Below are 15,968 nucleotides of genomic sequence, written 5' to 3' on the forward strand. Positions count from 1 at the left end.
GAGAGAGGGCCGAGGTTGGACCAGACCTGTTTCCCTCACAGGTTGGCCTTTCTAACACTCACTGAGGAGACAGAAAACAACAACTCTTTAAGCCAGGCTTAGGCAAAATGCGGCCCTCCCTCCCTCCAGGTGTTTTGGACTTCAACTCCCAGAATTCCTGGCCTCAGGCCCTTTCCTTTTCCCACTCAGCCGCTTAAGCGGCTGAGGGGGGAAAGGAAAGGGCCTGAGGCCAGGAATTCTGGGAGTTGAAGTCCAAAACACCTGGAGGGAGGGAGGGAGGGCCGCAGTTTGCCTAAGCCTGTAATTACTTGTCAATGCAGGTATTTTATAGGAAAAAAAGTATTTTGTATTTATTCCATCCTCTCATCAATGAATTTCCTGTTTGCATGCCATCCATATTTTAGATCAGTCTCTTCAGTTATAACAAGTCTTTCATATTTTAGAAAGATCCTCTCTTTTATCCATGTCCAAGCTGCTGAATCATAGTACAGTAGAGTCTCACTTAAACAACATAAATGGGCCGGCAGAACGTTGGATCAGCAAATATGTTGGATAATAAGGAGGGATTAAGGAAAAGCCTATTAAACATCAAATTAAGTTATGATTTTACAAATTAAGCACCAAAACATCATGTTATACAACAAATATGACAGAAAAAGTGGTTCAGTACGCATTAATGCTATGTAGTAATTACTGTATTTATGAATTTAGCACCAAAATATCACGATGTATTGAAAACATTGACTTCAAAACTGCGTTGGATAATCCAGAACGTTGGATAACTGAGTGTTGGATAAGTGAGACTCTATATAAATGTCATTTGTGTCAACAAGGAAGGGGATGGGGGGGGGGGGGGAGAGAGAAGCCTAATATTTGCTGTAATTATTACAGTAGAGTCTCACTTATCCAACATAAACGGGCCGGCAGAACGTTGGATAAGCAAATATGTTGGATAATAAGGGGATATTAAGAAAAAGCCTATTAAACATCAAAATAGGTTATGATTTTACAAATTAAGCACCCAAACATCATGTTATACAACATATTTGACAGTAGTCAAGTACGCATTACTTCTATGTTCAGTACGCATTAATTCTATGTAGTAATTACTGTATTTATGAATTTAGCACCAAAATATCACAATATATTGAAAACATTGACTTCAAAAATGCGTTGGATAATCCAGAATGTTGGATAAGTGAGACTCTACTGTACATCCAAATGTTCTCTGCAACAGAAAAAAAAACACACTCTTGTCCTCTTGTCCGCTGCCATCTGCTCCCAGCTCTGGCTCTGTTGCTGCTGCTTCATCTGGCAGGTGATTTCTATGACACAGGCATTAAAAAACCCGTCCTAAAATGTATTGAACTTGATGATTATGTGAAAGCATACTGTAATACCTATGAAGGGACCATAAGTCAGAAAATAATAAACTATTGCCTATGTAGCTTTGCCTCTGCATATGCCCCTCCCTTCCTGTGAGCTGGTGCCTTTCTCCAGGAAGTTCCAAGGAGAGAAGAAAGCTCAGAGTAAACAAGTGAGGTCACAGGTATCATTTATGCTAAGTAGGTGTGGAAGGTGAGGAAGACCCTCAGTCATTGGTCAATTTTAGATAAGCCAAAGGTATATATCCTTTGTTTGCTATGCACATGTTGCGACGGCCATTTGCATGGTACGGACCCATTAAAGTGGGTGCCTACGGCTGTTTGCCTTATCATCAACTGTGATAACAATAAAAGGCTTGTTTTATTACTTTCTTGGAAATCTCTCCTTTACTTCCCCTCCGAGCCAGTCTTTAACACCTATGCTATCATCTACTGGCTACTTAGAGAGGAGACTTGTAAGGAACTTATGTGGCAGAGAATGGAATCCCTCTTTGAATCCCACCGCTGCCACCAATTTATGTAGAGATGCTGAGGGTGGCAGAGGATGGAATCCCTTTTAGAATCCCTCAGCTTAGCCACCAATATGTACAGAGGTGAGGTGTCTGACAGGAATGTGTGTCAGAGATGGAACCCTTTTTAATCCCACACACATACACACAGATACCACCACTTAATAAAGATGTTTTGTGAGAGATGATGTTAATTAATTATTTAGTTAACTATCTTCTTCGCTGCCACCAATGGAGAGACGTCAGGCAGATGGTACTGGTTCTTATAAGCTTTCTCTATTTGTTCCACTTCAGGTGTTGATGTTACTTAACTTAATATGAGAGTATGACAGAGGCTTAGTTGGAATAAAATCAAAACAAGTTTATTGCAGGTACAGAGCTTGATGGTTTCAGATAACTTATTAAAGGCACTTCACTTAATGGTTACAAACGGTTATGAGGTGGTTAAACTTTCAAAATATTTCCTTCTCTGGATTACACTAAACCCTGATCTTCCTGGATCCCCTGGGATTAATGTTCCCTAATCCACAGATTCTATAACTGACCCTAGACAAATCACCTAACTTGCCTAGTCTGGTCTATCCTAAATCCGACTCAAATCTCTCTATTTAAGCCAGCCTGATTCTCCACACAAGAATCAGATCCTTCTCTGTGACTAGAGAATCACCAACTGCTGGGTTTTAAAATATTCCCCCTTTTCCTTTCCAGGCGGCGGTTGGCTCCGCCCCTGTTGCTATGGTAACCTGCTCTAGCATTCTAAGATGGCTACCTTCCCCATACATAATGTCAATTCACATACTCACCATTTTAAACTTAGCCAAACCTGGCTGTTTAACCAAAATCAAATACACATATCATCTATAAACCAAATATAATTATACACTTCTTCACTTTATACGGCTGTTTGCCTTATCATCAACTGTGATAACAATAAAAGGCTTGTTTTATTACTCTCTTGGAAATCTCTCCTTTACTTCCCCTCCGAGCCAGTCTTTAACACCTATGCTATCATCCACTGGCTACTTAGAGAGGAGACTTTTTAAATTTTATTTTTCTTCTTTCTGGTTTGCTTTTGATGGTAAAATAGATGACAGAAGCCGATATGTTAAAAAGAACATAACACATTTATTGAAGCACAAGCTTAATGGTTACAATAACTACTTTTTAGAGGTACTTTGAATAACAGTTGCAAAGCTATACTGAGGTGTTTCAAACTTTAAAATACCACTTCTTTCTCTACTGTTTTAACCTGCAGTCACCCTGTGAATTACAATCACATCCTTATCTGGAAACAGACTATCTTAAAATAAGTCACCAAACTTATTTTAAACTGATTCAAAATCAAACATTTGAGCCTCCCTGATCCCTTCACTGAGGATCAACCTTCTCTGCACCTCAGAAGGGCACAAATTAATGGCTCTTTTTCAAACCTGCACTCCTCTAGCAAAACGACTATTGGCTCCGCCCCCTTCTCCATGGCAACCACTCATGAGTGCAGAGTAACTGAAATATTGACCCTTTTAAAACACAATTAAACATGGCATCTGTAACTAAAAAACAACAACACTTCATTACAGTTACTATGTATTGAACTGCTTTTTCTGTCATTTGTTGTAAAACATGATGTTTTGGTGCTTAAATTATAAAATCATAATGTAATTTGACATTTAATAGGCTTTTCTTTAATCCCTCCTTATTATCTAACATTTTTCCTTACCTAACATTTTGCTGGCCCGTTTATGTTGGATAAGTGAGACTTTACTGTATATTCATTCTCTGTATTTTAATAAAAATCTTGTAGTCTTACTTTCCGGATAACTCTCGTATAAGATCCAGGGACTAAAATTTTGCAAAACAGATCAAATTCTGATAACATGGTTAATTCTCAAATAACGAGATTTCTGTGTTGTTGTTGTTTTAAAAATTTAATGTACATTAAAAGTATGTGTGCCAGGAGCAGAGAAACAGACAGTAAATTCTAGCCAGAAATAGAATTTGCACATTAAGGGAAATAATAGTGTAAGCATATTTTTCTTTGGCTTGGCCTCAACAGAAGCACTGTGTTCAGTTCTGGAATCCCAGCTGAAAAACAACATTCACAGACTGGACATTTGCAACCAAGGTTGTAAAGGACCTGGAAACTAAGCCCAAACAGGAACAATTGATGGATTTACATTTTTTTTAACAATAGGGTTTCTTTTATCATGTCAAAAGCAACTAGAGAACATACTGCAAGTCGCTCCTGGTATGAGGGAATTGGCTGTCAACAGAGATATTGCCCAGGGGATGCCCGGATGTGTTACATCCTTCTGGGAGGCTTTTCTCATGTCCCCACAAGCTAGAGCTGACAGATGGGAGCTCACTTCGACTCGAAGATTTGAACTGGTCACCTTCAAGTCAGCAACCCAACCTTCAGCTCAGCAGTCCAGCCGGCACTAGCGTTTAACACATTTCACCATTGTAGCTCCACTTCAGAATAGGTGACATCATATTTAACCCTCTAAAGAATTGCAACAGGGAGGTTGCTTTCTACTGCTCCAAGAACAGGACCTCCACTTATGGATTCAAATGACAAGAACAGGGACTCCACCAAATCTTAAGCAGAACTTCTCAAAGGGTTCTGTGTGAAATCAGATCTTTACCCACAAAAGCCAATCACGGGAAAGACAGTCCAGTCCCATGGTGATACCAGTTTCCAGAGAAGCAAAAGAGTTCTCCAAAACAGTCCCAAGTAAAAAAACAAACAAACAAACAGCGTTCAAAACCAAGGAGAGAGTTGTCTAAGACATCAGTCCAAAGTCAGGCCAAGTGCTACTTGAAGCCAAGAGAATCACACAGGTTCATCGGAAAATGCTGAAATGTCTACAGAACCAGAATGTCCCCAACCTGCATTTTCCCTGTTGAAATTCATTTCATTACTTTTGTCCAACACTTTGGATGGTTTTTCTCCTCTATGAATTCTCTGGTGGCTCAAAAGGGATGAACTCTGAATAAAACATTTTCCACATTCCTCACATTTCTATGGTTTCTTTCCTGTGTGGATGCTCTGGTGTCGCAGAAGTGATGATTTGCAAGGAAAACATGTATCACACTCTTGGCATTGCTATGGCTTCTCTCCTGTGTGAAGCCTTTTGTGGTTCACCAAATAAGAACTGCGGGCAAAACATTCTCCACACTCCTGGCATTGGTATGGCTTCTCTCCTGTGTGAAGCCTTTTGTGGTTCACCAAATATGAACTGGAAGAAAAACATTTCCCACACTCCTGGCATTGGAATGGCTTCTCTCCTGTGTGGAGTCTTTTGTGCCTCAGCATGGCTGAACCGTCAGCAAAACATTTCCCACAATCCTGGCATTTGTATGGCTTTTCTCCTGTGTGAAGTCTTTTGTGACTTACCAAGCCTGAACTGTAAGGAAAACATTTTCCACACTCCTGGCATTGGTATGGCTTCTCCCCTGTGTGAAATCTTTTGTGCCTCACCAAGTTTGAACTGAAACCAAAACATTTCCCACACTCCTGGCATTGGTATGGATTCTCTTCTGTGTGGAGTCTTTTGTGACTCACCAAGTCTGAACTGGCAGCAAAACATTTTCCACACTCCTGGCATTGGTATGGCTTCTCCCCTGTGTGAAGTCTTTTGTGCCTCACCAAGCATGAATTGGAAGCAAAACATTTTCCACACTCCTGGCATTGGTATGGCTTCTCCCCTGTGTGAAGTCTTTTGTGCCTCAACAAGCTTGAACTTTCAGCAAAACATTTCCCACACTCCTGGCATTGGTATGGCTTCTCCCCTCTGTGAAGTCTTTCGTGCCTCACCAAGCATGAACTGAAAGCAAAACGTTTCCCACACTCCTGGCATTGGTATGGATTCTCTCCTGTGTGGAGCCTTTGGTGGCTCACCAAGGCTGAACTGTCAGCAAAACATTTCCCACACTCCTGACATTGGTATGGCTTCTCTCCTGTGTGGAGTCTTTTGTGCCTCACCAAGCTTGGACTGGAAGAAACACATTTCCCACAATCTGTGCAACTATATGGGTTTTCTTCGGTGTGGACTCTCTGGTGGCTCACAAGGGATGAACTTTGAACAAAACATTTTCCACATTCCTGGCATTGGTATGGTTTCTCTCCTGTGTGGAGTCTTTTGTGCCTCAACAAGTTTGAACTGTTAGCAAAACCTTTTCCACACTCCTGGCATTGGTATGGCTCCTCTCCTGTGTGGTCTCTTCTGTGGGTCAGCAATTGTGAGCTGTAAACAAAACATTTCCCACATTCCTGGCATTGGTATTAAGGCAGGAATGAAGGGGTAGGAGGAAATGGCCATATAAGGAGGTACGAGCAGGCCAGGAACACAGCCGATGGGTTATCACATGGTTTCCCTGAAATCATGTGTTTTGAGAGAAACGAAAGTAATGAAATGTAATACTGCACCACAAATATGCACCAATGGTTTGATATGTGGGCGGTCGTAAACTGAACCCACTGAATTGTATAAATAGACACTCGACCCTGTCTGCGGCGTTCTCCCTTTTGAGCATCTAGTTGTGCGTGGGATGAACCTCTGCAGCTGCAGGAAACTTTTAGTAAACTGCTTTCTTTGGGAAAAAGAAAAAACCTCCAGTTGTCTGTCTCCTACTTCCACTGCGTCCGCACAGACACACGAGAAGCCGGGAAGAGGGGAAATCTGGTTTCCGCTACATTTTCTGGTGACCCCGACGTGATTCCACAATAAGACGGGCCAGGAGATCGGAGACGGATCCCGTTGGCGGGACGGTCCCAACTCGGCGGTGGGGGCCAGAGGCAACTACCGTGAGACGAGAAGGGGCCCCTGAATATTGTAAGACCGGCTGCGGTACTTGCCTCTGATGCCAACGCCGGCCGACGGTGGGAGCCGCAACGACAGCGAGGTTCCAAAGAAACCAGGCAGGGAAAAGGATCCAGGGAAAAGTCCAGGGGCGAAGGTTGGTCCGACGTCTACAGCAATCTGGCAAGTATAGTGGTTAAAATGAGACACTAAGGGAACACAGTTACCAGCGCCGGGAGGGGACACACAAAGGTTCCCAGGGAGGTATAAAAGGGTTTCTGTCTTGTGATTCCTGACACACACCGTTGAGTGTCCAGGTGCCCAGTCCAAGGCAGTCCCCTCTATTAGGCAGGATGGGAGGCAGTGGGTTCAAATCCACCACCCCATTACAGTGTATGTTAGATAATTTCGGCTCAGTTGCAAGTAGAGCCGTAGAAGGAATTCCCCAGAGAACAAGACTTGTGAGGGTGCCCCAAGACCAAGTCGTGCAGGGCTCATGAGGAGTCGCAACTCCCGGGGAAAGGAAAAAAAAAAAAACTGTTTGATTTCTTTGTCATGTGTGGGAAATAATGAGTTTCAAGTTCTGCATGTTTCGTGGTAATATTGAAGTGAAAATGAAAAATGAGTCTATAGATTTACACAAAAAATGTTGAGCACAAATATCTAGAAATGTTTTATTACGGTTGAAAAAATCTGATTCGAAGAGGTTCTGTCTGTGTTAGTTTGCTTTTGCTGACAAGCTGCAGAGAGGCAGAAAAAGGGAGGGAGTTAAAGTGGTGTTGAGGCTCAGAAAGTTTTTTTTTTTTCCCTTGTTATTTCTGAGGAACAAAGGCTGTTTTCTTAAAAAGTTTTCTTTTGCACCTGGGCCTCATGCCAAAAAGATAGTGGGAAAATCTTGACAGTTCAAGGTAAAAACTCCCTGTTATTCTGGTTAAACTCAGGCGAAATGCCCAGAGGAAGATAATGGAATTCCAGTGGACAGCCAAGGTCAATGAAAGCCGCTGTGAAATGTAATGTGAATTTAATATGAAAAAAAAAAAAGAAAGAAAGAAAATGATGATGTAAATGTGTGTATATATATATATATATAATATTTTGGGGTTCTGTCTTTCACCTGGATCTTAAATCCTTGCTTTGGACTTATTTTGGGACAACTGGGTGAGAATGTTTTCATGAGCTGAGAGAGAGTGTGTGACTTTATCTAAACAACTAACCACTAATCAGAATTCCTGTGGACTTTGTGTGAATGAGATGTATGTGTTGAATTCAAAATGCATAAAGAGTTATAAACAATGTTAGTAGATTTGTTCAGAAGCAATTCGGAAGCTGTAGATATTTTTTTTTTTGAAAAAAAATGGTCTTAGGCTTGAAAAAAAAAATCCTTGTTTTGAAAGAACAATGCTTCAGTGTTTTTAGAGAACATGGTGCTACAGACTTTAAACCCCTTACAGGTTATAGGGAAATGTTGGAGGTTCTTTTTTTTGCAGCACTTTGGAATACAAGGAGAGGAGTTATTGGTTGTAGAGACTTTGTATGGAAAACTGTCACAAGTTGGCAGTGCAAGAAAAAATATATATATATATATTTGTTTTTGAAAAAAAAAAAAAAATTGACCCCATATTCCTGACACAGAAGGATTAAGAACTGACATTGATTTTTAAATTTTTTTTTATTGACATTTTATTCAAAAAGGGAGCTAGTGCTTCATAATAATTTTGTGAGATTTGGATTCTGGACTTTGTGACTTTGGCCCAACTCTTTCTAAAGGTTACGGAAAGGGAGGACTAGGACTTTTGTAAAATGGGACATTAGATCCTGCAAATAGGGGCATTTTTTCCATCGCCCCCAGCCTGGATTTTGCCAGATTTGAGAAGCGGCAGGAGGCTTTTCAACGTGTGTTACTAACAAATTTTGATCTGTTCAACGAGTCGGTGTAAAAGGGGAATTGAGTAAGTTTAACACTGCAGCAGGACTGGAGTGGAAGATTGCATTGCAGCAAGTGGATACACGATTGTTAAATCGTTTGCGGAAAGGAAAAGAAAAAGATGCGGAGAAGAAAGATTTTGTTGGATTTCAAGACAGATGAGTGTGTTGTCAAAGGCACAACCTCTGAGGAGGCCTGCCGTGGATGTGAGCGAAACGACTAGAGAGAGTGCTTCAAGAGCCATACAGCCTGGAAGGATGAGTGTTTCCCTCCCCTTCTTTTCCCTCTCATTGTTTTTTGCTACAGGTCCTGAACTCCTGTATGGGATAAAACCCAGAAGTCTATGAGACATGTTTATTGAGAGGCCTGGGAGGGCCTATAGGTGTTGCTGAGTGCTAAGGCTGTGATGGAGTGTGGCATCAGGCTGGAGGCTGTAAGGGCTGACCAACTCAACAACATACAATTTTCTATTTTGACCCAACTCTCCTGGTTAGGACCTTTTGTAACGGGACATTGCAAATAATTCGGATTTTTGCCGGATTTGAGAGACAATGAGGGACTTTTTATATGCCATCTAACAACCTTGCTTTTTAAGCCAAAAGGAGGATATAGCACGGAGACAATGTGACAAAGAATAAAATAAGTTAACCATTGCAGCAGGACCAGAGTAAAAAGGATTACTGCAGATCGCGGAAGAAGGCCCATGGAGGAATCATTTCTTAAGAGGCCATGGAGGGGTCGTTTGGGAGCTGAATAGTGGCCTACCTGCCCCACCCGTGGAGAGACAAGGGATTTCAACAAGATTGGCTGAGACAAAAGTGATGCCGAACAGGATGATCGACAGATGGGTAATCCGTTCCCCCTCCCCCATTCTCTCTCACTGTCTTCCTGTTTTCTTTTTCAGCTTTTTTTTTTGGACTCCTGTTCCTAAATTGGAGATCCATAAGGCATTGTTACTGAGAGGCCTGTTTTCCAAAATGGAGATCCATAAGGCATTATTACTGGAAGGCCTGTTTTGGAATCCAAAACGCGCAGGAGTTTAAGTCTACCCCACGCCACACACTGGGTATACTGAGTATGACAGCTAAAGCCCTGTGAGAGATGGAGATTTTCTTTACAGATTTTTCTTTACACAGAGACAATTCTTAGAGACTAGAGACTTGATTGGACAAAGAGACTTTCTTCAAATTAACTGAACATTATTCCTTTGATCAAGGAAGAGGAAACACACCCCCAGTTTGACTTTATGCCAAAGACTGAAAAGACCTGAAAGTTGGACATGTATGTGAATGGCCACCTCTGGCCATAGCAACAAATCCATCATCGGAAGAAGCCAAATGACTGGGCTAGATCAGAATTCTACTGTGGACTATGTCCTTTCTAAAACCTGATTAATATTTTTAATCCTCATGTGTTGTTTACCTCTGGTGATGAAACTATGTACAAATGCTATTCTGCGCTCATTTTCCACTGAAAAGATAGCTTGGCTACAAGCTAGAAGGGATTGGAGGGACCCATAAGTCTGCTCATTTAGTTTGCTTCAGCTTTTGTATACACGCTTCGCAAAAAAAAAAAAAAAAAAAAAAATGGGGGAATAAGGCAGGAATGAAGGGGTAGGAGGAAATGGCCATATAAGGAGGTACGAGCAGGCCAGGAACACAGCCGATGGGTTATCACATGGTTTCCCTGAAATCATGTGTTTTGAGAGAAACGAAAGTAATGAAATGTAATACTGCACCACAAATATGCACCAATGGTTTGATATGTGGGCGGTCGTAAACTGAACCCACTGAATTGTATAAATAGACACTCGACCCTGTCTGCGGCGTTCTCCCTTTTGAGCATCTAGTTGTGCGTGGGATGAACCTCTGCAGCTGCAGGAAACTTTTAGTAAACTGCTTTCTTTGGGAAAAAGAAAAAACCTCCAGTTGTCTGTCTCCTACTTCCACTGCGTCCGCACAGACACACGAGAAGCCGGGAAGAGGGGAAATCTGGTTTCCGCTACAGTATGGCTTCTCTCCTGTGTGGAGCCTTTTGTGCTTCGCCAAGGCTGAACTGCAAGAAAAACAATTCCCACACTCCTGGCATTGGAATGACTTCTCTCCTGTATGAAGTCTTTTGTGCTTCGCCAAGCTTGAACTGGAAGGAAAACATTTCCCACAATATGGGCAACTATATAGGTTTTCTCCAGTGTGTACTCTCTGGTGGCTCACAAGGGACGAACTTTGAACAAAACATTTTCCACATTCCTTGCATTTGTATGGTTTCTCACACTCCTTACTCATGAAATCCTCATTTCCTTCAAAGATTTCTTGTTGGCACAGATCTGGCAATTTGTAATCAACCACACATTTTGCTGATATTTTCCATTTATGATGGCTTGTCCCAGCATCATATGTCTTGTGAAGCACAAGTGCCACATTTTGGGGGAAACATTGACCACATACATTGCATTTGTAGGGCTTTTCACTGGTTGAATCTTCATCTGTATTCTGGGTTTGCTGGTGTGTATGAAAGCCCCTATTGTGTCCCAAATGCTTTCTGCATTTGGTGCATACTTGGCTCTTCTCACCATTATCTACTGTGAAGAAGAAGAACAAAAACAATCATTCCTCAGCATGAGTGATAAGGACTCTAAGGAAGTGGGATAAGAAATGGATGAAAATTATCCTTAAAACAAAATAGACATGAAGGAAAAGAAGATATAAATGCTGTTGTTTCCTCACAACTTATTCAGTAAAGGTTGACACGGTTTATCTGCCTAAAGCAGTGGTTTTTAACCTTAAGCACTTTTCTGAATCAGCACCCCAAATAACCAAACCAAATTTAAAGTTGGCCAAAAACTGATTCGTAACCCTTTTGGTACTAATGATGGAGAGTAATCCCTCGTCAAGTGGTCCCTGGTCAAAAAAAGGTTGGGAATCACTGTCCTAGAGCCTCTAAGAGAGAGAGTTAAGTAACATATGCTCCAGTGGCTACCTGTTGCTCAATCCAGTCCAGTTTTTCATTTTGTCTCCTTCTCTCTGGGGGAATGGATGCCTTTTCCTTTCACAATCAAATGCTTGCCTTTTTTCCCTAGATGAAACTTTGCCTTGCTACCACCCATTTCACAATCGTTCTCTCCTTTTTATTTCTCTCCCTCAACCTCCAGTTCTCTCTACCCATATTCAGTTAAGTTTGTATTTTTCTGCTCCAGAGTAGAAGGTCCAATACCTAATTTTGTAGTGTTGCAGAGATTGTTATGCTTTTACCATCAACTACCAAATGGGACTTTTACTGTTTTTGGAACTTTGCTTTAAATGTGAGTTCCAAAGGGCTAGATTTGGCTGAGAAAGCTGGGAAGATGCAAGATAGGGACTGTAAAGAAAAAGAGAACAATGATGATAGCAGAGAGGAGAACAAAAAAAAGGAAGGTCTGGAGACTCAGCCAGATGTAGTGGCGATGAATTAAACTCTTACCAGTTGAAAGAGAGGCATAGCGTACTATTATATGCCTCTCCCAGTGCACAAAAAAACCCCGATCCCCAATCATTTACAAGCATAGAACATAGAACACATTATATTACAAGTCATCTACTTGCAAATGACTGAGAGTAGGGGCTATTTGTGTGCTGGGAGAGGCAGCGTAGAATGAGAGCTTAGCCTTCAGACATGCAAAGGCTAGCCTGCCTGGCTGGGAGGAAGAACTAAGTCGAATACCACACTGATAAAAAGATGTACTGTATAGCCGCATCTGCATGTCTAAAGCCAGGGGAGGTGTGTTCTTTTTGATAATCCATTCTCCGGTCCCTGTGTCCTCACACACACACACTCACAGATAGAGAGTAGTGTGACCCATCTAGGGTGATTAATGTTGGACCCTGTTGCTGCAAGGGAGTGTGGTATGCATGGATTTGACTCCAGTTATGTATTTCTAACATAAGCCCTGCCTTGAGAACTCTCAGAAATTGTGATGATTTAGGATACTGCTCCCACTTAGTGAGCTGCTGACTGGCATACTGCATTTTGAAATAGAAATCCCATCAATGAGGAAGCCTTACCAAGAGAGTCCACAATCCCATTAATCTCCTCCATGACCTGCACGTGCAAGACTTTCTGATCAGGATTCAGAAGAGCCCACTCTTCCGGGGAGAAATGGACAGCCACGTCCTCAAAGGCGATTGGGCCCTGGTGGAAAAAAAAGATTTCATTCTCACATGACACCCAGGCAGCTCCAGTCCTCCTCTCCCAGGAATCTATCTGCTTACCTGATTCAGTTCCACTCCATCACAAAGAGGAAGAAACGATTGAGGATTCGGCAACAACATCATTCCAGCCTCTGGGAGAGAGAGCAAGGTGTGGAAAGCTGATCACATAAACATGTCTCAGGGGTGACAATTACAGTCCTAACAAGAAACCTATGAGGAAATGACCCTAAGAACACAGGAGCATTCAACAGCCCAAAACATGTAAAATTATAGAGTTTAGGACTTTATATCGCAAGTAGTGCTGAGTAGGTTGAACTGAAAGTAGCACCGGGCCTGATATTGCAATTGACTGAAGTTATTACTTGTTGTCTGTTTGTCTTCCAGCTCAGTTTCAGGGCTCATCTTAGCTTCAGGTCCCACCTGGGAAGATACCTAATGGCTGAGTTTTGAGACCTATTCATCTTTAGCCTAATGTAGAAGTATTGCAAGAAAGAAAACTGCAAATCACACTGAAATTACACCTTTTGCAACCAAATGCCTTATTATTATTAGTATTATTTTTATCTTATCTGCCTTTCCTTTCAGTTCGAGGCGGGTTACAACATAAAGTATAAAACACAAACATTGCAAAATATTGATATTTCTATAAAGGACACATTTTATTTATTTATTTTATTTTATTTTTTGGTATTTCTTCCCCGCCCTTCTCCCCTAAGGGACTCAGGGCGGCTTACAAGTTGGCAACACAGTGCCATCACATCAACAATACAATAGGCATTAAAAACTAAAAACATTTAAAACTGCATTTTGAAATAAAACTGCATTTCTATAAAATACACGTTAAAGTACATAAAGCATCACACAAAGGACATGAGTTTAAGATATGTACCCTCGCAAGGCCAAGAGATCCTGCATATGCACCTTCTCAAGCTAAATGTGCTACAATCCCTCCAAAGGGGAATTTACACTGGCATAAAACGGTTCCTTCTTACCCTCCAAGGCTGCAGCTCCATCTCCTTCCTGCTTGAGTTCCTTCGGCCTGAGGCTCTGGGTGGTGTTTGATGGAGATTTCTCTGATGCAGGGGCATTAGACTGGACTTCTGGGCAGTTATTTTGGGCCTGGAAGAGCCAGAGGTAATATGGAGAATGTTCAATAATATCACAGACATATGTGCAAAAACTGCATGGACTTTTTAAAAAGAATAACCTAGTTTGAAACAAGAGAATATTAAAAATCCTTTCTTTATAGCCCGCTCTATGTCATCAAGGGAACTCAGGGCGGCATACACCAAAATAAAAAACAGTGGCAAACATTCAATACCGATGATAACATATATCAAAAGCAACCTAAATAAACAAGACAATACAATCTACACATTTAACATATTAAATCCTTAACATTCTTAAAATATGACTAAAATTATTGGATTTTATGCTATAATCCCCCTCCCATCATTTTCAATGTTATATCTGGTGGTCAACACATTTGAGTAGAGCAGCAACAGAGCTTAAGTGGATATGGAGGTGACAGCAGGAGGGGCAGAGCAGGTGGGAAAAGAGGCAGAGGAAGTAGAGTCTGGATTATTTCTCTCATAGGTCCCATCTTGGAAGAAAGGTAGGATGAATATTTAATCTATCCATCGGTCCCAAGGTTAGTGAAACCAAGAGGGAATGCTCCCACCTGTCCTTCCTGCCTCTTGTCCTCTGCCCGACTCAGGAGGAAGCCTTCCGCCAGGGCCACCGCCTGGGAAGAGGTCTCTGCCCCACACTCTCGGACCCAGCTCCCCATCTCTGGGGGCAGGAGGCTCAGGAACTGCTCCAGGATCACCAGGTCCAGCATCTCAGCCTTGGTGTGTTGCTCTGGCTTCAGCCACTGGCGGCAGAGATCGTGGAGGCGGCTGCAAGTCTCTCTGGGCCCCTCACCCTCGTGGTAGGAGAGCTGCCTGAAGCACTGGCGCTGCATGTGCGTATTCGGGAACATCTGCGTAGTTATTTCCCAGATTTCCCCGTTGCCTTCAAGTCCAGGTGAGTTGGGTCTCTCCATTTTGGAACCACTGTGAGGAAGAAGAGGAGGAAGGAGAGGCCAAAGGAGCAAACTCTCTTCTCCCAGCTGGGCAAGGAAGGGTTAAGGGGAGAGAGTTGGGTTCCCAGAGAGGAAGGAAGGAAGTGGGCCTCCTTAGACCTGCCTTTCCTGTCGCTCTAGGAACCAAACTCTCTCTCCTTAACCCTTCCTTGCCCGGCCTGGAAAGGAGCCTGTCTCCTCCTCCTTCCTCTCCTTCTGGTGAGTCTTATTCCCAGATTTTCTCACAAGGGCCAACGAGGGACTGAAGCTCAAAACACCTGGAGGGAGGGAAGAAGTTGGCCCAGGCCTGCACTAACCTGGGATTGGGGGTCATCAAATCCTCCATCAGTGGGTCCTTCGGGGGAGAGAGAGGCAGGCAGAGGGCCAATGGCTTTCCCCAGACAACCCTCTCACCTGCCTGCCTGCCTGCCTGGGACCTGTTTTCCCCCCTTAAGTTTTGATTACGCTTTGCAAAGGAAAAGATGTTTCCACACAAAGAAAAAGGAGAACAAAGAGAGTTCTGATTAGTAGATTAGGACTGTGTAAATGACTTCTGTGTGGGAAAGGAAGAGGAAGGGGATTGGGGAAGAAAGAAGAAGCCTCAGGTTTCAGGGTTGGCTATGGGGGGGCTTTGGCACTTTATTTATGTATTATTATTATTATTATTATTAAACTTTATTTGTACCCCGCTAGCATCTCCCGAAGGACTCGATGCGGCTTACAAAGGCCAAGGCCTCAACACACAATATAACAATACAAAACAAAAGGCAAATTAAAAACAATTAAAACAGTATAAACAACACGCTAAAACACAATAAAACTAGGCCAGGCCAGAGTAATGGGTACAAGATTAAAAGTGCTGATGTCCTAGAGAAGTGCACTTGGAAAGGACCAGACACAGAGCTTTTTCTATTTGTGCCCCTGCCTTATGGAATGCCTTGCCGCCCTACATGAGAGCCATGCGTGAGTTGGGGCCTTTTACCCTCGCACTCAAGATCTGGCTCTTTACTAGAGCTTTTAATCTATGTTAATTTTATTAATATTTTTATGTATGTATTTTTATCCTTTACAATTTTATCTTGTAAATCGCCTAGAGCATCGT

General features: G+C 42.3%; 1 protein-coding gene across 1 annotated transcript; it reads right to left on the minus strand.

Annotated features, from left to right (window-relative positions):
• Positions 1 to 2,997: 2,997 nt before the first annotated feature.
• On the minus strand, positions 2,998 to 15,855 carry LOC100555098 (zinc finger protein 345). The gene is made up of 6 exons (XM_062969287.1): positions 14,486 to 15,855; positions 13,797 to 13,923; positions 12,865 to 12,935; positions 12,658 to 12,784; positions 10,628 to 11,198; positions 2,998 to 6,171 (listed from the first exon to the last, which is right to left on the minus strand). The coding sequence occupies exons 1-6, from the start codon at positions 14,846 to 14,848 to the stop codon at positions 4,998 to 5,000; spliced, it is 2,433 nt and encodes an 810-aa protein (XP_062825357.1). The 5' UTR covers positions 14,849 to 15,855; the 3' UTR covers positions 2,998 to 4,997.
• Positions 15,856 to 15,968: the final 113 nt, after the last annotated feature.

Source organism: Anolis carolinensis, chromosome 2 (genome assembly GCF_035594765.1).
Source record: "Anolis carolinensis isolate JA03-04 chromosome 2, rAnoCar3.1.pri, whole genome shotgun sequence".
Lineage (NCBI taxonomy): Eukaryota > Metazoa > Chordata > Lepidosauria > Squamata > Dactyloidae > Anolis > Anolis carolinensis.